At 39.1% G+C, this 20046-nt stretch overlaps 2 protein-coding genes across 2 annotated transcripts; one reads left to right on the top strand and one right to left on the bottom strand.

The window, feature by feature from the left end:
• Positions 1–1045: 1045 nt before the first annotated feature.
• LOC146146952 (uncharacterized) lies at positions 1046–12632 on the top strand. The gene is made up of 11 exons (XM_083387522.1): positions 1046–1593; positions 2144–2371; positions 2643–2712; positions 3009–3137; positions 5538–5676; positions 5984–6071; positions 6582–6691; positions 7851–8111; positions 9435–9590; positions 10240–10401; positions 11052–12632. Exons 1-11 carry the CDS (start codon positions 1125–1127, stop codon positions 11196–11198), a joined length of 1959 nt encoding a protein of 652 aa, XP_083243648.1. The 5' UTR covers positions 1046–1124; the 3' UTR covers positions 11199–12632.
• Positions 12633–14173: 1541 nt separating this feature from the next.
• On the bottom strand, positions 14174–19085 carry LOC146146951 (uncharacterized). Its single transcript, XM_083387887.1, has 2 exons — positions 15918–19085; positions 14174–14335 (listed from the first exon to the last, which is right to left on the bottom strand). The coding sequence occupies exons 1-2, from the start codon at positions 19083–19085 to the stop codon at positions 14174–14176; spliced, it is 3330 nt and encodes a 1109-aa protein (XP_083244013.1).
• Positions 19086–20046: the final 961 nt, after the last annotated feature.

Below are 20046 nucleotides of genomic sequence, written 5' to 3'. Positions count from 1 at the left end.
ATAGATTTATAGTAAGAAAAACAACTTTTACAAAACAAGTTATACGCAAAGCATCTCCAACAAACTTAAGCATTCATCGAAGATTAAACGCCGTATCGACGTTTATTCAATAAAAAAATCAATACAAAAGCAAAACAGAAATGAATCTTCAAACGCCTAACCCAAAAATTAGTAACTCATTTTATTTTCTCTGACTAAACTCTGAAATACGCGCTTTCACTTCGCCCAACGTTTTCTTTAATCCGTGGCGTCATAAAAATTTGCATTCTAAAAGGAAGTTCCTGGTTTTAAGGTAAACGTGGTGACAATGCATGTAGTCGAGCAATTTTAAAGCATTAACACAATTTTCTGCATTTAATACGCTGTTAGGTCTTGTTTGCATGTTTCATTCCCTATTATGTGTGAAAGGTCGACGTTGTGCATGTTTATAATCATGCAAATCAGCTAAACTGTGCCGGATTTTGTTGACATCAAAACAAAGAAACCTTGGCAAAACAAATGCCTGACTTTTAGAAGAATCAACTTTCAAATTATTTTTTAAGCGCAATTAATGTCTTATATACATTTTTTAACTCTCTATAGACAATTTTTTTTGAAAGTTTAAGGAATTTTATTATGTATATAGAATACTACAAGTTTTAAAAGTTATTAACTCAAGCGTAACGACCGGGTCACGTGATGTAAACAAATTGTAGCATCACAGCAACGTGTGGGACATAATTGAAATCAGTTGCGGAATTTTTCTCAGTCAGTGACATCCTGGTTTACACGAGATTTGGCCAGTTGACAGATACTTTTACACATATCAAATTTTTGGAATACTAGTTTAGTAAGATTTGTATTATCATACGTATAAGCACTTTTTGTAAAGTAAAAAACGATCTAAATTACGTTTTTGAACGATGAGATACAAAATATTAGAAGACCAATATAATTTTAAAGTTAAATGGATGTTTGGAATCCTATTTTTTACAATTAGACACCAAGCATTTATTTGGTATTTTGTTTTAGGCTTTTTGTGGTGGTAACTATAGCAAAGAACCACATTGTTTCACAATAGAATGTAGGATTTCAATATCCGAAAGATAGCGATTTATGTTCCCTGTTCTTTTTAATACTCTACGATGAATGAGGAAAACTTCCAGTCCTGCATTGAGCTTCCGATTTCGGCTCGCGCCATGGCCGTTTTGAGCCGAGCGGCTAAAAGAAACGTGCAGAAACAGCACAAATACATCCTCAACAACACACCTAGGTACAGTAGGCAGTTGCAGACCAGCGGGGAACGTTTTCGGTCGAGAAAATCGCTGGCATACCAAACTGGAAGGCTTGGAGTCCAATCGGCGCCACCTGCTGTCAACCACTGCAGGGAATCGACAACTCCATTTCTTTTAAACGATCCGCCGAAGATTTTTATCATCGGCGCTAGTCAGGAGGGGACTCTTTCCTCCAAGGAAGCAGCAGAGGATGTTCAGAGTCTTGAAGAAGTTGAGATCCAGTATGATCAGAGCGACACGGAACGCTCCACTCTGTTTCAAGTGATCGAAGAGTCTCCAAGAGAAGTACTGGAAGAGAAGCAAATCTTTGAAACGCCAAGTTCGTTAGTAGTTACAATCATTGTAAATATGTTATATATTATTTAGTTACTTAACTCCTTGAAACACTAAATATATATAGGCTCATGATAAATTTCCAAGCCAACATCATCTTTATAAAACCGTTTACTCAAACTTTTTGGCTTTGAGATCCATTATCTAGCTGTTCTAGCAGATCCATGTCTACTGTCTAGTGTACCCAAGTATATAGGTTCATCTATTTAAAGTCTAACAAGCCAAAGATCTTAAAAATGTAAATTGTTGCTTATCTTTAATTATAATCCTTTTATTACTTTCTACATGCAGAGTAGGTGAACCTGTATGATTTTATGAAATAGCAAATTTTATAGTGTGTTGCCAACAACAATTATTTATAATGATACAATTTATGCCAGATATATTTTATTCAATCTATTACCAAAATTGATGGATGTTTGAAATCTAATTAGTGGTTAGAACAGTATTTTGTTTGTCTATAGCAATAATTTAAAGAATTTACTTGTTTCCAAAAAAAAGTATAACAACCCCTAAAAATTTACTCATTGTCACAGAATCTGCCCCAAGAGATGACTGGGCTTGGGTTCAGGAGAGATTGGCAAGTCGTGAATCTGTGAATATGCGACCAGAGTCAGCGCTGACATTCACAGACTTCCTTGATGGCCTCGAGTTTCAATCTGACGAGTACGACACCGATCTGGAAGAGGATTTTGTCAATGCCATTCCAGAAGATGAAGACCCAACTGGGGTTTGGCATTACAGGCAGATGTGCAGGAAAAGAGGTAGTATTTTTTATATTTTAACACGAAAAAGTGTACCTCCATTTGTTGACAAAAGTATGCCCAAAACAGTATTATTTTCAAAAGAATAAATCAATGTTTTTGTTTTTAGTTGTGTTGATTTTACCCATCAATGTTAATCAAGATTTTAATTTAAACCATTTTGCAAACGGATTCTTTTTATAATATATAAAGCAATCAACAATGATTTCTATTGGAATTTATTCACAGAAAAGTTACAGCATTGACACATTTCTTTATTTAACTGCTGTAGGCGTTGCACCTGCCCAGCAAGTTGTCCACAAACTTACCGAGGAGGAAATTCACTTTCGCCTCAACCATAGGTGAGTCTTGCAAAATGTGAATGCTACTTGTTAACCTTAACGTGATTAGGGAAACAGTAATACAATGTTTTCATATATATATTTATATACTGTTTTATTGGCTATGGTCAGTGAAAGGGTGTTGCATCTCATAAATAACAAAAATTCGTTAGTAGGTCTGTGGAATTTTTTTTCTGTTTTTTGTTTAAAACACCATTCACATTGTTAAGATACCAGAGATTTAAACATGTTGCATCAAAATACAGATCTCAAAAAGGTTAGTTTGACAGATTACATTCAATTTTTATTTTGTTAAGGTGCCTAAGTGATAAAGACACACTGGCTCTTGCATCTGGATTAGGCCACAACACCTTTATCAAAAGCCTTAACCTTTCCAACAATTCACTCAACGACAAAAGTGCAAAACACCTTTCCAACATGCTCAAGTGAGTATATTCCCCATTACGATAATTCAAATTGTTTTTAAGCTATCTTTACAATGTTGATCTTAAATTGCAATGGAGATCAGTTAATAAGAAATTATTCTTTAGTGTAAAATAAATTGTGTTGATCATTGACACGAGACGAATACAGTATTGCAGTAGCCAGAATAGCTTTTTAATTTGATAAAGAAATAGCTGTTATTTGTGTGATATTCTATGGGCAAAACCTATATAAATAGTTGCTATCAGAAAATCACGCGTTTTTAACCTTGTCTTGTTGATATAAAATATTTATCACACCGCCAGATTTTGGTTAGCCTTCCCAAAGGAACACAGTGTATATGTTTGAAACACAAAACAACAGTTTTCGTAGGAGTTTAGAAAAGATAGCAGTGTATTATTGTTCAGAGAAATGCAAGAATTCCGTGTAAAAATTGAAAAGGAAACATTTAACGACCTTAACGGAAAAAACGCGCTAGTGCGCTTATACATTCTCCGCTATCTCAAAAGCGGCCTTAAAACATCCAAAGTAGGTTGCCTCGAAACCTAAATTTTCGGCCACCCACTAACTAACTGTTGCGACCCTACGCCACTCCACGAAATCGAAACCTGACCTCACAATGTCGCCCAGTGTCGCGTCAACAAAGACGAACAGGTGCCATTGTGTCGAAAGAATGGCGCGAGTCTACTTAAGCTGTAAAGAGGCCGTCCTTCGTCTGTTGACTGAAAACTGTCTCTTCTTTTGTCAAAACACGACCCACTTCGCTTAAATGACGATTTAAATGCCAATGCCGAGCGTGTTTCTCTGACAGACAGTTTTGCTGACTTTTCAAATTAATGACACCCTTTTTGGTTAACAAAAACACCCCCCTGTGTGCCAATCTTTGGTTAAAAAAATGTAAAAGTAATACGAAATCTTTGGAGCATATTGGTTGAACGTAAAACAAATATCGAAGCCCATACAGAAGTAGTTTCCAATAATGGTATTGACAACGAGTAAAGAATTATTCGACAAAAATGTTTTCTATTTCTTTATGGGCTTTGATATTCGTTCTATGAAATGGAATTTCTGCAACTAATTTAACTTTACTAAATATGAAGTGGGCCTATTCATTTGTGTATTTCTTCCAATTCTCACGTATGCCGCTAAACTGTTTTGGATGTGTTAGAACAGTGGTTCTCAAACTTTTTTGAGCGCGACCCAAATCTGAGTTTTTTGAGCATCTCACGACCAAAGCCTCAAACATCAAAAAATGGCACGACAACCAGATATAGTAGCCTACACAGTTCTATAAAACAATGATTGATTACAAAAAAAATGATTGATTGATTTTAGTGTGATTGGTGAAACTGAATTTTTTCCTTTATAATATCAGCGTGGCTTGTTGTGATGACTAAAAGCTTTTTTGGCAGCTACTGCAGTTGGGTATGGCTATACTGAAGCTGGCTCCCATTAAAACGTTCATAAAACCACTTATGATGCAATAATCCAGGTTACAGATTTTAAGCCACCTGAAAAGCTTATCGTGCAATAACTCAGTTATGATTGAATTGAAAATACTTGAAAAATGAAATAAAAAAACTTCGTTTGCGCAGGATTGAATCACCATAGAGCGACCCATTTTTTGACCCTGCGCCACCCATACTTTGAGAACCACGGTGTTAGAATAAGATAACTAATAACATGATGCTAGTAGCTATAACTCTACTGTTTAGTAAGGCTGGCACGTTATAAATTAGGCGTACGGGGTAGGTGTAAAAAATATAATGACATGTAAAGCGAACCATTTTTAAGCTGAAATCTTCAGAAATTCTTTACTGACGAAGTAATGAGTTTCTGTTATTTTTGTCAACTTCATTGAGCGCTGTCCTGTAATCCCACTACCGGATTAGATGACATTTGTTATTCTTTCCATATACGACTTTCCAATTCCAATTCCATGTTATTTACTTAGTCATATTGTTGCATTGTTACATTCCGGAATCACATCACTATTTCTGGATAAAATAACATCCAGTATCTTCTGATCTTTAACATGTCAATATCGTCAAATGTTTGTATTATAGTTTCAAAGTAGAAAACCATGGACTGGACCACAATTAACGGCTAAAATAGCCATATTAGTTTGATGTCGAATCGTCACCGATACCACCCTGGTATCGGACGAGTTCCGATAAATCCACTTTATATCGGTTTCGGCTTCGATCCATTATTATCGAACAATCCGATAATAATATTTTTAGAATCGTGTTTAACTGGGTATTTTATTTGGTAGGCGCTTGCTTTTGATTCATAGCTTTAATGGCGTCCCTTAGGTTGCAAATGTGTTTTAAATTTACGATTTATTTTAGTTAACCCCCCAACTTCCTTCACGGTTTACCATCCACCATATTATACCTTAGGCGCAATTCGACGATATGCCGCGTCGATTTGAGTCGCAACTGTCTACGAACGGACGCTGGGAGCTACTTCGCCGACGTTCTGCAAAACAACTCGACCCTCACCTCCCTTTGCATAAGTCACAACAAGCTGGGAGACCGGGTAAGGCGGTTATCACTATTTTAAAAAAGCTGAAAAAACACATCTTTATCGGTGTTTAGGAATTTTATTTTTAACACAATGGCAAGTCAACGAGTTAAGTAACTTATTTATAGCAATACTAAAAACATTTATCTTGAATTTATATTACCCTCTGGAGTTAGTTGTCACGTGTTTATTTCTAATTCGCCTCCTTTTTCTGTATTTTGTGTTTATTGTTCTCGTACATTTTGTATTGACTTCGCAAACCGTTACTTTTGATTGATCCCTAGCAAGTCGCGTATATTTCAATTGAGTTTTTATTACGAAGGAGGCTCTTGTTTTGTGCGAAGCTCTGCGCGGGAATCTGACTTTGAAATCGCTCGATGTCAGCCACAACCTTTTCTCCGATAAAACAGGTAAAATATTTGAAAATAAATTTGAGTTTTTTTTCAGGGATACTGCATTTAAAACACTCTTTACTCGGACTAACGATAGTCTGTCCGTTAAATACAACCGTTGGAAAAAAGATATATTTTTTTACACAAAGTTTGCTTTAAATTAAAAAAAAACGTGAATGTGTTGCTCGTACTGGTAAAAAAGCCTGGACGTTCCAGTTAATTAAAGGCAGCCGGACCAGACTTTTGGTAAAAATAAATTTGGAGTGACGACACACCTTTAAAAATGTTATTGGTATTTTTTACCACGCCATGTCCCTTTTCACGAGTTTTTTCCGCCATCTCGTTAAATGCATTTAAACTAAGATTCAGTTGCATATTTGGACACTACATCCGACTATAACTTCAGGTTTCCTAAGGTTGACTTATTTTAGACGCCTCGTGATGACCTTATCCTTTGACGTCATTTCTGAAAATATTCCAGTGTTCCGATAAGAAAATTATTATTCAACTTTTACCTCTGCTTTTCAGGCCAGGCTTTCGCAGCAGTGCTGATGGAGAACAGCGTGATTGACAGCTTGAATTTATCCTGGAACATCCTGGGCAAACTTGCATCAACAGCTTTGGGAAAGGCGCTCAAAGTAAGTGGACATTTTAAGTAGAAGTTACCACGCTTTTTAGTTTTCCTCCCAAATGTAGATCAGGGTAAAAATCAACTAATGTGTTGCGCTTTAACTTCATGGCAAAAACTGAACCCCAATGTCCAGTCCAGGGGTCGGCAACCTTTTTCTAGTCGCGGGCCAAAATAAAATCAGAAAGATCTCTGCGGGCCGCACAAAATGATAACTAAGAATTGTGTTATTTTAATGTTAGAACAACAGTGAATCAGCGGGGCATCGGATCGTTTTTCCACTTAAAAACGTGTTTAATTACCTGGAGGAAGTAAAGCTTTGGAGCAAAGCGGGAAAACGCGTTTATTTTGTAAAGAAATACCGGCATTTCTTTTAAATTTATTGCAAGTTTTCATTACATTGCCGAAATATATTGTTTAAAAAATATGTCCAACATTTTGAATACGTTTTATGTTTTTCCGTGACGCATTTGGCGACCTTCCACGGCGCAACGGCAATGAAGCGCTGATGTAGGTGAAGACACAGCATCAAAACGTAAACAAACCGGACGCAGAATAATGAGAAAATGTTTTGCACCTGTTAAAATAAGTTAAAATAGTCAAAAAGTATGTGAAATGGACTCGTGTCTAATTTGTGTAAGAGGCGGCGGGCCGGATGAATTACATCGGCGGGCCGGATCCGGCCCGCGGGGCGTAGGTTGCCGACCCCTGGTCCAGTCCTTAATGTGTGCTGGACCCCTTGTTTGTTGCTCGGTAATAATAATTTGTGGCCCTAAAAGAAAGAAAAACGTGACCGGCCGTCACAAGGAAAGTAACTAAACTCATAATTAAAACAACAAATTTGAATTTTTAACAATCTAAAATAGAATATTGAAAATATTCTATACACGTGCCCCCAGACTACTCCGCCCCTAAAATAGTAAGTTTACTAAAATAGTAATTTAACACATGCTAAAAATAGACGTAAAATCAAATTTGGCCTAATAAAACAAATGTAAATTGTGGCTCAATCACCTGAAAACAAAAACAGTTTATTTTTTTCTATTGTTCTTCTTTAAGCATAATAAATGACGTCGAGAATCAGTTCGATTCGCGATATTTTTTGTGCAAAACATCGATATCGGTATCGCAATGAAAAATGCTTCATATCGTTTAAACTTGTAAAAAAGGTGAACGGGAGTCTTCGGAGCCTTGACCTTTCCTGGAACGGCCTGGGTGACGAGGGGGCCGCTCTTTTGGGGCGTCCCCTGCGGACCAACACAGGTCTAAAGTTCCTGTCTCTGGCCGTGAACCACATCGGGCCCTTCGGCGCCGAGCGCCTGGCGGCGGGGGTGTGCGGCGCCAAGGTGGGCCGAAGGGTCAAAAAGTCCCACAGCTGCCTGAGGACCCTGGTTCTGGACCGAAACCCCCTCGGAAGAAAGGGTTTGGCGGTAAGTTGATAAATGCGCGCGATTTTTTTTTATCCATTTGACGAAAGTGAGGCTTGAAGTTTGCTTTGTCAAAATTTGTAGAAAATGCGCGACCTTTGCTTGTTGGTATAGTTGAATATATATTTGTAGAAAGGCTTAATTTGACGAAAGTAGGACTTTTACGTTTTTTGATTTTACAAATTTGCTTTGTATAAATTTTGTAGAAAATGCACAACTTTTTTTTTCATTTGTTGGTATAGTTTAATAACTTGCTGCATTCGCTTCTACAAATTATTTACTTTGTTTACCTGAAAAGTTTTCCTTTAAAGTGTCGCTAACTTAATGAAAATTGGACGTTTGTTTTTAATTGTTTGCTAAAATATGGAAAATATCAATGCGCGCGATGTTTATTATCAATTTGACGAAAGTCAGACTTTTACCAAGCGGTTTTTTACAAATTTGCTTTGTATAAACTTATGCGTTCTATGAAATTTTAAAGTGACAGTAATGCGACGAAAAATGCGTGACTTTTGTTTGAGTTGAGGAAAAATAGTCAACGCTGGGTCCTTTAAAAAAGTTTTCAAATAAACTGGTGATAATTTTATTAAAATGCGCGACTTATGTATTGTATTTGTTGGTATTGCTCAACAGCGCGATTTTCTGTTGGGGGGGGGGGGGGGGGGGAGCATTTCTCTTCTTCAAATGAAAATAGTTTGTTTTCTGCAAAAAAATTCTCTAAAGTGTCGGTAACTTGATGAAAATGGGATTTTTGTTTTTTATTCTTGGCTAAAATACAGAAAATATTATTGCCCAGTGCAATTCTTTGCGATTTTTGTGTCAAAGTTTTTTTTGGAGAGTTTTTAATTTGGCTTACCTTTATCATATCACATCCATACCGTTTTTTTTTTTTTCGATTTTCATTTTTAGAACATTTAGGAGTATAAGTGTGAAGGTTTTATTTTACCATTCGTGGTGTATTTCATGTCTTTATTCAAACATTGTGTTTCAGCAAATCAGCAAAACCGAATTTAAACGACAGAAAAACAAAACCATTAAAACAAAAATTGTGTAAAAATCATAAGGACCAAAACGCCATGTAATCAATTTTTCGTGCAATAAAAAATATTTTCGTGGGTATTCTTCTAATATTTTCTTTATTCTTCGAACTTCACACTCTCCCTTATTCTGCTTTGAGGTGCTTAAAAGTTGTTTATATAATGAATCTTATAGCAAAACAGGTCATCATTTTGACAAAGTTTAATACCGCTTGTATCATCACAGTTAATGCTTAAAAGTTATTATTTTTTAACCGGATACATTGCAGTTTTTCTCCTTACTTCACAGTCGTTCCTCCAACATCTTGAAAAGAGCGAGAAGTTGGTGGATCTCAGCATCCGGGAAGTAGTCCTTCCTCCGGACCTTTCCGCTTCCGCAAAATCCGTCCTCAACGTCAGATCCGTTTCCGTCTTTTACGAGGGACAGCCCCTGAAGGAGAAATACGTGAGTGTGTTTCCCATCGTAGTTTGTTAAATCTTTATTATAATCGTGTATAATTTGTAAGTTTCAACCGAATTAAGGCATTTAAAATACAGTTGAGGCGAAATCATTATCCATTTATAAACACACGTCTGATCCTGCAATTAACTCTAATATTGGCTTCCACACAAGAACGCCTGTTTTTTGCCGAGTTTCACCAAATTGTTTGCTAGAAGTTAGAACAATCCCCTATAGGAGGTTGTGAGTTCGAATCTCACCGCAGGCTACTTGTTTTTCTAGCCTGGCCTTGCTTGCACTATATTTCTGATCAGGCTGACCGACTTCGGCAAGCCTTTCGGCAGTTCTGTACAAAGGGTCCCAACAGTTTAACCTTTTACTTGATCTGCCAAAGTCAGCCTTCAAGCTGTGTAGTAGAAATGCGCATTACTTCATCCAAGTGTCTGTCGACACCAAGCTATATAATTAGGTTAATGCGAGCCTCCATTATAGTATAATGTTATAATATCAGAAGTAATTGGTAATTGTCGTTATTGCTGCGATTGTTTTAAATGGTGAATAAACAATGGCAAGTGGCTGTATAACAATTTTAGTATTTTCGGGGGCTAGCGTGCCATTTTTTTAGTCTTTATTGGCATCCATTTTGTGTTGCCAGGATTGCGAGATGCAGGCGGCCACCAACCTTCTCACTCGCATCCTCAAACAGATGAGGACCTCGCTTCCCACCTTCATGGAGTCGATCGCTCCCGGAGGAGGAGGAGGAGCAAAGTGGGAGGAGATGAGAGCGACGCTCTTCCGCTTGGGAAGAGTGAGCGAGGTGGGTAGTGACGTAATAACCGGGGTAGGTGACGTAACACCCAGTGACGTAACAACTCCACTCGTGCTTCAAATACGCTGGTTTATGAAAATTGATTTTATTTATAATTTTATATTTTGTTGCAAAGTATTTTGGCAATGAAAATAAATTTACATTATTTCATACAGCACGTATTTGGCAGAAAAATATTGATTGCAAAAATGACAATTAAGTCTAGAGAATTTTAAGGTATTAAGAAAAAAGTTTTTTACTTAAAAATAACTTATCCCTTTTCTTAAACTCATAGTTAACTTTTAGATAGTTATTTCAAAGAGAGTTCAAAAAAATAACCTAAAATTACGGTTACAAGAAAAAAAAAACAACTACTTGGTGAAATAGTGAAAAATGCGATCATAGAAAATCAACACCTTTAGATAACATAATAAAGAAACAAGCTCTTTCAGTTAAGGACAAATTTGGTACTACCTTTGTTCCGTGACCAAACCGTAGACAGGGGTCGTCAGGGTTATTAACCTTGTGGCCGTAGTTAAGCTTGCCTGAACGCAGACATAACTTCGGCACAGTGCTATTTATCTGCACCACGAGAGCGTTGTTATAACAAACTAAAGCCTCCGACATTTAACCGCTATTAAAAGTACAAATACTTTCAGCTTGAAGTCGAACGAATCTGCCAGCACCTTCGCTGCAAGGGGGATTACCCCATCACCCTGCGGGATTTCGCCAATTACGCCCCCAAGGCCCCCGTGGCGCCCCCGCCCAAGGCAGTGCGCCGAAGGTCGACCTTCAAAAAGTTCTGAAGGTCACAGCGGGCTGCTCGCGACGCTCGAAGCTGTTTTTAATGGAATGTGCATCTTTTTAAGGGGTAGTGTCGCTGATAGTGGTTTGTGTAATTTGCCTATTTGTGCAGCTATTTTGGTAAACTCCAATGGCGCAACTAAGTTGATTGTAGGATGACTATGGTGGGTATACAGCAATTCACTCAAAGGGGTGTTATATAACTCGTCCACCTACAATTCGTGGTTGGAAAATATTTCACCATATGCTCTTCCACATATACAAATTACCGTTTGTGGCCTTATCATTTTCGAAATTTGGTACTGCGCATGCGCACGTCGATTCCGCAGCCCTGGGTATAAGACCATTTTGGCCTCTAGCAATTCAACTATACTATTTTATAGCAAAATTCAAGTTAAATAACGATTTACGATTTATTGGCACTAATTTAAAGTTCTATTTGTAAACAAGCCCTTCAGAATTCGTACTGCCAACGATTACGACTCACATTACAAGTAAAAGTAGTTCACCCGATGTCTTCGGAAGGCTTACCGAAAATATCGTGAAAGCAAGAAAAGCAACCTGAGAGTTTCGAACTAACGACCCCCGGACAAACCGCGACCGTCGTTCTACCTACTAAGTTGCGCAGGGTATGTTGTTTATTGCCACTTCGGTGTGAACCTTTCCTGCGAAATTATTTATTACTTTTACGACATTTGAGATTTTGCGTATCGTTTGTCATTTAGCAACATGTAGTGTTTTTATTGTAAAGCGCCACACCAGTACTAACGTCCTTACGATTTTTGAAATGTTTTTTGTTGTCGTTGTCGACCAACTTTCTAAAACTGTCACTCGACACTGTGATCATATTTCATTTCTTTCAAATACGTGCCGAACAACGCCAATTCCTCGCTAGTCACAATACCTTCACATCGAAATGTTTACCAGCACTTTGCACACTGATGTTCACTGTGAAATTTTATTACTTCGTTCTGTCAAGCACTGTGAATCTTACATTTTTGTCCAAGCGTCATATTACCTTATGTATTGCACGAAGTTCGGTCCGAAATTCGCACCGTTGATGTTGGTTATGCAATTCGCTTTTCGTCAGCATCCAAGCTCGAAATTTACCTTGCTACTACTTCAAAAGATGTATTCTGGTTTTGTGTAAGTAAAAATCACTTTTTAGTTCTTTGCCGAAAAAAGGTTTACCAAAGCCTATGTTAAATTGTTTGTAAACTTCTATTTTTCTTTTGACTATTTTAGACTCTTTGTGGGATATTTCTTACAAGAAAACAAACTTTGGTGGGTGAGATTATTGCTGTACAGTTACAACAAAATCGCACTTAAACCATCAAGATTCGTCTCACTATGCACAACTATTTGCACATCTTTGCATGTGACTGTTTAAACATGTGGGCAGGTTAATTTTTAAAGCGTAATGACTTTATTTGCACATATTGTTTTTTTGTCCTGTCCGGGTGTATTCGGTATGTTTAATTTGATTATAATATTTTTTTAAATAAATAAAGTACTTTGCTAGAAATCCAATCTGAATTCACGAGCGTGGTAGGAATTTGTGTTCAACTGCAGTAGGTCTGGCCATTTCAGATGGTAAAACTGCTATCACGACACCAACATCCTAAACACATTAAACAACAATTAAAACACTTCAGTAAAGAACCGAAAAAATGAAGACTGTCTTCTATACAGTAATGATACGTTGTTGTTAAGAGTGAAGTCGGATACCTGGCATGGAACCAAACTATTTTTTAACATCAAAGCCAATTTAAGCCTCATAACCTGTAAAAATCAGCCTACCTTCCTAAAGGTCCAACTTTCATTTTTGCTTTTATACAGGGTTGCAACACACAACATAAATTGTGTTACGAACTCAAGCTATACATAACACATTTAACGATTCACAAACTTAGCGAAAAGCCTCTCAAATTAATATACGAAAATATCGAAATCCCAATATATAAGTTATTTTGTAAATCACTAGCAAGCATCACAAGGCAAACTAGCATGGGCTTACGATCGTGTTATATATCATATCGTCACTTGATCGAAAAAAAAGCACAAGTATTGCGATTAAAACGCACGCGCGTATATAGGGTAAAGAGAAAAAGGGAATTACCCGAGAGGTTTCTTTTGTACATGGATGGGGCGAAGATTTGAACGCCTCTGATAATAATATACGAAATATATGGGGTTAGGTACACTTACTTAAACAAAACGATTTTTAAGGATATCTACAAGCTGATATTCTAAAAATGTTACTCAGCTATAATATTAGGGAACTCAAAAAAAAAAAAAACATAAAAATAAGATACAATAATCAAGTGGCGCTTAAACGAGAAAGACACACGTTTTTAATGGCGTTAAATGCATAAAGTATAATGAATTTAAAACGGCAGCAATTTTAAACCTTTAGTGTTACTTGTGTGATACTTTCGGAAAACAAAGAGCCGACAAAAAAAAATTTCGACAAGTAAACAAAATATTAGATGTTCGTTCCTTGTAAAAACCCACACTGGCCACAGACGAGTGATAAACATCACGGTAGAAAAAAGGCAATTACGCGATAAAGTTGGTCCCAAAAAAATTGATTTAAGCAGAAAAACGCAATTTAGAAGTCTGGAAAAACTCCACTTGAAAGAAATACACAAGGATTAATTAACCGCGTATATTTGGAATGACAAACAAACGTTCACCTTTTTGGGAAAAGAATCCAAGGCAATCGCTTGGGTACGCGCCCAACAAGCATATCTAACTATACAAAGCACTTACTTTCTATTTTCTTAACAAAGCGACAAATAAATATTGATTGTAAACCCGCCAGCCGCTGCAATTCTTGAAGGCGATAAAAATCATTAATTTTGACCTATCACAAGCAACAACGACAAGAGATTGCCTATAGACGTCACTTGAGGCTGTGGCGCCATCGAGCGGCAAGCCGACTCGGTGGCAGCGGGCGCCAGGTGTCGCGAGAGCGCTAGTCGCTCCATTCTTCGTCGGATTCACCACCGCTGTAGTCTGAATCGGAGCCCGACTGAATAGCGGTCTCGCGCTTTTGCAGGGCCCGGGCCAAGGCGCCGGCCAGGCCTTCTTCCTGCGGCGCCGGTGGAGCCGGTTCGCTGCCGGCGTCGCACGCGCCCTGTGGATGGAGCAAAGAATTCGTTAAATATAGCTTGAATGTAGATGGTGTAACGTAACAGCAATTTGCACGTGTGAAATAATTACGGTCAAGGGAATATAGAAACTAATAAATCAACTATATGGCGGGATTGGTAAAATTTTTCGTTAATTATAAAAGCATAAATATAAATTACAAGGCTAATTTTAAATCAAGATTATAGTGGTCATTTTAAGTCGAAAGGCATTTTGTCCAATGCCTGAAATTTAAACAATCATTAGTGTTATTGCTATATATTGAGCGTTATTGCCCATATAAACGTGTTGGCTACCCCTGGTTAGTATATCAACACACCCTTGTTTGTGATCTAAAGCTTACTTAAACCTGTTTAAACAAAATCAAGCAAGCATAATGGTGGTGACACGCTACTGGCTTAAAATGAGCATAAACGAAACCCGCAATAATGTGCAAAAGGGGTAGCCAAACGTCGATCGCTTCAAATATGTGTTACATCATTACAGTAGCTTTCGCACACAAGCGGAACATTAAAATGACCAATTGTTGTCTATACAAGCCTAAAGCGTTATGTAGCGTCTACTTCTGCGTCCAGGCCTACGCAGACGCCCAAACGGGTACTTCAGGTTTGAGGATTCAAAAAACGCGTCCTCCTACACAGTTCTCTCCCCCAAAGACTCCACAAAAGCATCTAACCAAAACTTTATTATTGACACGCTTTAAAGGCTTGAAATGGCAGGACGAGCAATTATGTAGGCGAGTGAGCGGTTTTCTAAAATCAACGAATAGGCAAATTATATATACATATTTCAACACAAAACAGCAAATAGCACAAATCTCACCGAAACGTTTGTGCCTGGGTCTTCAATTTAATGTGTGTCGGTACGAAGCCAAACTGTAATAATTACATGATATTTAGGTTAGTTATTGTTGGCACAATGAAAACAATTGCCGTAACAATGAACAATAATGACAATTCTTACAATTACTACACACTGAGTTATGTTTACATGTACACTTACAACAGTCAAGACAACACTTACCAAAATATCAGCTTGCGTTCAAATACACAGAAAATGTAACTTCACACAGTTAGGTCAAATTTAGGTTTTAAATTACTTCTGCAAAGGCATTAACAATAAAACATTAGCAGCTTAAAAACTCATCAAACAAAACGGCTACGTTTCCAACAAAAAACGAGGCGACATCGTGACCGCATGAGGCGGTGTTTTTAACCATTTAAATTACACGGAAAGGGGAACAGTTTACAAAAATGTAGATTTGCGATGTAACATTCTCCCCCCTAAATGTACGACACAGGACAGTACATTTCAATTGACATCGAAAAAACGGCGCAAATCAACGTAAGGTCGAAAGACCGAAGCCTCTCTGTATGTACATTTGCAATCGCGATAGTCACGCCTGTATTTGAGCAAGCGTGAACCAGCAGAGCGTTCGTTTCCATATCATCCTTCTTTTGTGCACCACACTCCGATCTAGTAATCGACGACTAGTTGTCGGAGCGTGTCGGATGCACGCCGGTGCGCGCCTCTACGATGAGGCATAATTTTGCAATCGGTCGCTTTACGACACTCGATTGCGTTTTTAGATCCACATGTCGGACAACTCCATGTTTGTCCGGATAGGTTTTGATCACACGACCCATGTCCCAGCCACGGCGGGGCATGGATTCGTTTACGATGAGAACGATATCTCCTTCTTCGGGGTTTCTTCTTTTGTCAGGCCACTTCTGTCGGAGAGCGATGGTGGGCAGGTACTCTTTCGTCCACCTCCTCCAAAATTCGTCTGCTAGAAACTGAACTTGTCGCCAGCGACGTCGATTGTAGTTATCCTTTTCATCAAACTGCCCAGGTGACATTACAGGACTGGGCCTTTGCAGTAGAATGTGATTTGGTGTCAGAGGTTCTACGTTGCTGGGGGTAAACGTGACAGGTGTCAGTGGTCGCGAGTTGAGGATATTCTCAACTTCTATCATCAGCGTGTGAAGAGTGTCCTCGCTGATGCTAGGTGCTTTATGCAACATTCCGCTCAAAATCTTTTTAATTGAACGGATCATCCTTTCCCATATTCCGCCCATATGGCTGGCTGCAGGCGGATTGAACGACCACTTGATTCCTTGTTGCTGAAGGTGCGTTTCCAGCCCCTTTTCATCTATTCGTTCCAGTAGTTCGCGCAAAACACGTTCAGCGCCAACGAAATTGGTTCCATTGTCGCTGTATATCTCAATTGGCTTTCCTCGTCTTGCAATGAATCTTCGTAAGGCATTAATAAATGCGTCAGTTGATAAATCCTCAGCGATTTCAATGTGCACTGCGCGCATAGTCATACAAGTGAAAATGCAGCCGTATCTTTTCACATCGCTGCGGCCACGTTTTACAATAAACGGGCCAAAATAATCAATTCCAGTGTGCGCAAACGGTGGCTCGCTGTTCTTCAAACGAGCCACGGGTAGATCTGCCATCAGTTGCTGGCCGCGCGGCGCATTGCGCTTGCGACATAGTATGCAATGGGCCAGAGTGCTCCGAACTGCGGCACCGCCTTTAATAATCCAATACTTTTGGCGAATTAAGGTCCAGGTGTGCGCAGTTCCGGAATGACCTGCTTCTTTGTGATAATAGGTTATTATCAGCTTCGTAAGGTGATGGTAGCTGGGCAGAATTATCGGATGCTTGGACTCAAATGGTATAGGTGCATTGTCCAATCTTCCTCCAAGTCTTATGACACCATTCATTAGTAGGGGATTCAGTTTATTTAAACACTTCGTTTGGTCGCACTTCTTAAGACAACGACGAGTCTGCCTATCAGCGTTTGAATTTGACTCTGATAGTGCCTTGAATGCAGCTGGAAAAGCGGAGCGTTGAACAAACTTCACAATTTCCAACTCTGCTTCATTAATCTCTTGAACTGTAAGTCTTCCTTGTGAAACTCCTCCTTTCTTGAAACGTAGGAAACGTTTGTAGCGCAACAGCCACGCTACTGCCCTTTTTAGGCGATTCAGAGATGAATATCTTTGAACAAAGGTTTCCAATGGCGTTATAGAACCGCAGCAGGTTGCCATTGACGTTTTTGCTTCTATGGGCTTGAATTCGTCCGGTATCTTTTCTTCTGAGCTAGAAGTGCATGGCCAAAACTCTTTGCTTTTCCATAAATATGCTGGACCTTTTAGCCATGTACTGGATCCTAGCAACCTCTTCACGGTGACCCCACGTGATGCTTCATCAGCAGGGTTTAGCTTAGTTCTCACGTGCCTCCACTGAAATGGAGTAGTTTGCTGGTGAATTTTTGACAATCGATTTGCCACAAAAGTTGAAAATCGCTTTCGCTCATTGCGAATGCTGAATAAAACAGCGTTTGAGTCTGTCCAGAAAACAGATTCACACTCAGAGACATCCAAATTGTTTCTTAACCACTTGTCAGCCTTGATTGCAAGAACAGCTGCAACAAGTTCCAACCTTGGAATGCTTTCACTCTTTGGTGGCGTGACCTTGGCTTTTCCACACAGAAATGAACAATAAACATCATGAGCATCATTTTCTTGACGAAGATAAGCAACAAAACCATAGCCGTTAACATATGCGTCGCAGAAGTAATGTATTTGACGGTTTATCACTTTGCCGAAATTGGGTGGAGTAAAGCACCTTGGCAATGTCAGGTGTTTTAGCTCTGGAAGTTGACAACACCATTCCTTCCACTTTACTAAGAGAGGCGTTGGGATTGCATCATCCCAGCCTAGTTTCATCTGAATGACCTCTTGCTGGATTTTCTTGGCGACAAGAATAACAGGTGCTGCAAAACCAAGTGGGTCATACAGCGAATTGATGACTGATAGCATTTTCCTTCTGGTAAGCGTAGTTTCCTCTTTAGTTTCCTTTGTACGAAATCCAAATGTGCCTCGAAAAACATCCCAGAACACACCAAGCACACGCTCTTGAATTCCCTCCTGTGGAAATATTTCGTTCATTGACTTTGCCCTTTCTGTTTCAGGTATGGCATCCAAAACTGCTTGACTGTTTGAAATCCACTTTGTTAGATGGAACCCACCCTTTTGTAACAACTGACTCAGTTGGGATATAGTGCTTATTGCTTCCTTTTCTGTGGAAGCAGATGCTAAACAATCATCTACGTAGAAATTGTTTTTCACTATGTCAGACACATGCTTGTCGAACTCGTGTCCGAACATGTCGGCTGTGTGCTTCATGCAAAATGTGGCACAGCATGGAGACGATGTGGCTCCGAAAATATGAACTAACATTTGGTGAACAGTGGGTCTTCTTTCCATGTTGCCTTCTGGCCACCATAAAAACCTAAGCGAATTGGCATCGCTCTCTTTGACTCGAACTTGGTGGAACATCGCCTCCACATCACCGACAATCGCAATCGGATTTTGGCGGAATCGGGTCAAAACACTGATCAAACTATTAACGAGATCAGGGCCTTGCATGAGGGCATCGTTTAAAGACAGGCCCTTGTACTTCGCCGCGCAGTCAAATACAATTCTGACTTTGCCCGGCTTCTGTGGATGGTAAACTGGGTGGTGAGGAAGATACCACTCCTGTCCTGTGACAGGCTCGTGGGACGGCACTTCGCGGGCATAGCCCTTTTCAATGTACTCTTGGATTTTATCCACATAGTTATTGCGAAGCGCTTCGTTTCTTTGCAGGCGCTTTTTAAATACTGCAGTCTTCTTTCTGCCATAATAAAATTGCTCTCTAGCTCCTTCATGCCTGGCCTCCATGGTAGAGGAAGGTAGTAGTGTCCATTGACATGCTGGACTTCTTCCTTCATCAACTTTAAAACTTCTCTGTCCTCCTTGGAAGTTGGGATTTCTAGTTCTCCAGGTTCCTTTTGAAAATCTTGATACCATGATCTTTGTATTTGGTGATCAAGCTCCACTGTCTGAATTCGGTTTGCTTTAATGTATCCTTGTCTGGAGAAGGACCGATCAGAGACCAACCTAGAGGTGTTCGAGCTGCAAATGGCTCCTTTCTTCCAGTTCTAATTTCTAAGGTTCGGTGAGCATATGGCGTATCGGTGCCAATTAACAACATTATTTCCTGGCTATCAACTCTTGGCATATCCAGTACCTTTAAATGAGGTAAATGCTGTAATTGCTCTTCAGTAGGATAGGTGTATGGACAAACTGGAATATGGTCAACTGACATTGCGTCTTCTATATCAATGACTTCCTTTCCATCCATGGACACAACTTGTAAATCAACTCCAATTCCTTTTAGTATCTTTGGTCTTCTGCCAAGTGTATCCATTTGTACTCGTTTTTGTTTCCCAGATAAGCCAAGCGTCTCTACCAGTTTGGTATGGCAAAACGTTGAATCTGAACCAATATCAAGGAAAGCATAGGACTCCACTTCCTTGCCATTGGCGAGAAACCTGACAGGGACAACACTCATATAGGCGCTGTGTCCGTCCTTTACTCTGTTACAACTCACTTTGGATGTCGAAGGCACATCATTTTCAGGTGGGTGCCTTTCTCTTGCTTCAGGACTTCTTGAGACAGGAATGCTTTTCGGAGGCAAATGCAGCAGTGCATGATGCCTTCTTCCACAGCCTTGAACAGTACATGTAACAGCTTCTCTACAGAGTCTTGCAATGTGCCCACTCTGTAAACAATTAAAGCACAGATTCTTTTCACGTAGCCAGCCGGCTCTTTCCGCAACTGTCTTTGCCTTTAAATATGG

This window comes from Ascidiella aspersa, chromosome 4, assembly GCF_963924565.1.
Source record: "Ascidiella aspersa chromosome 4, kaAscAspe10.2, whole genome shotgun sequence".
In the NCBI taxonomy this organism is placed as follows: domain Eukaryota; kingdom Metazoa; phylum Chordata; class Ascidiacea; order Phlebobranchia; family Ascidiidae; genus Ascidiella; species Ascidiella aspersa.
The sequence above is the reverse complement of the archived record's forward strand: the minus strand, read 5'-3'. Positions and strand labels throughout refer to the sequence as shown.

What these genes read in the sequence shown, in the direction of transcription:
- LOC146146952 (XM_083387522.1), top strand. Translation starts at nt 1,125, where the DNA reads ATGAATGAGGAAAACTTCCAGTCCTGCATTGAGCTTCCGATTTCGGCT. An exon ending in GCAGATGTGCAGGAAAAGAG is followed by an intron (nt 2,372 to 2,642) that starts GTAGTATTTTTT and finishes TAACTGCTGTAG; the next exon opens with GCGTTGCACCTGCCCAGCAA. An exon ending in CACTTTCGCCTCAACCATAG is followed by an intron (nt 2,713 to 3,008) that starts GTGAGTCTTGCA and finishes TATTTTGTTAAG; the next exon opens with GTGCCTAAGTGATAAAGACA.
- LOC146146951 (XM_083387887.1), bottom strand. Translation starts at nt 19,085, where the DNA reads ATGGAGGCCAGGCATGAAGGAGCTAGAGAGCAATTTTATTATGGCAGA. An exon ending in TAAAAACGCAATCGAGTGTC is followed by an intron (nt 14,336 to 15,917) that starts GTAAAGCGACCG and finishes CTCCATCCACAG; the next exon opens with GGCGCGTGCGACGCCGGCAG.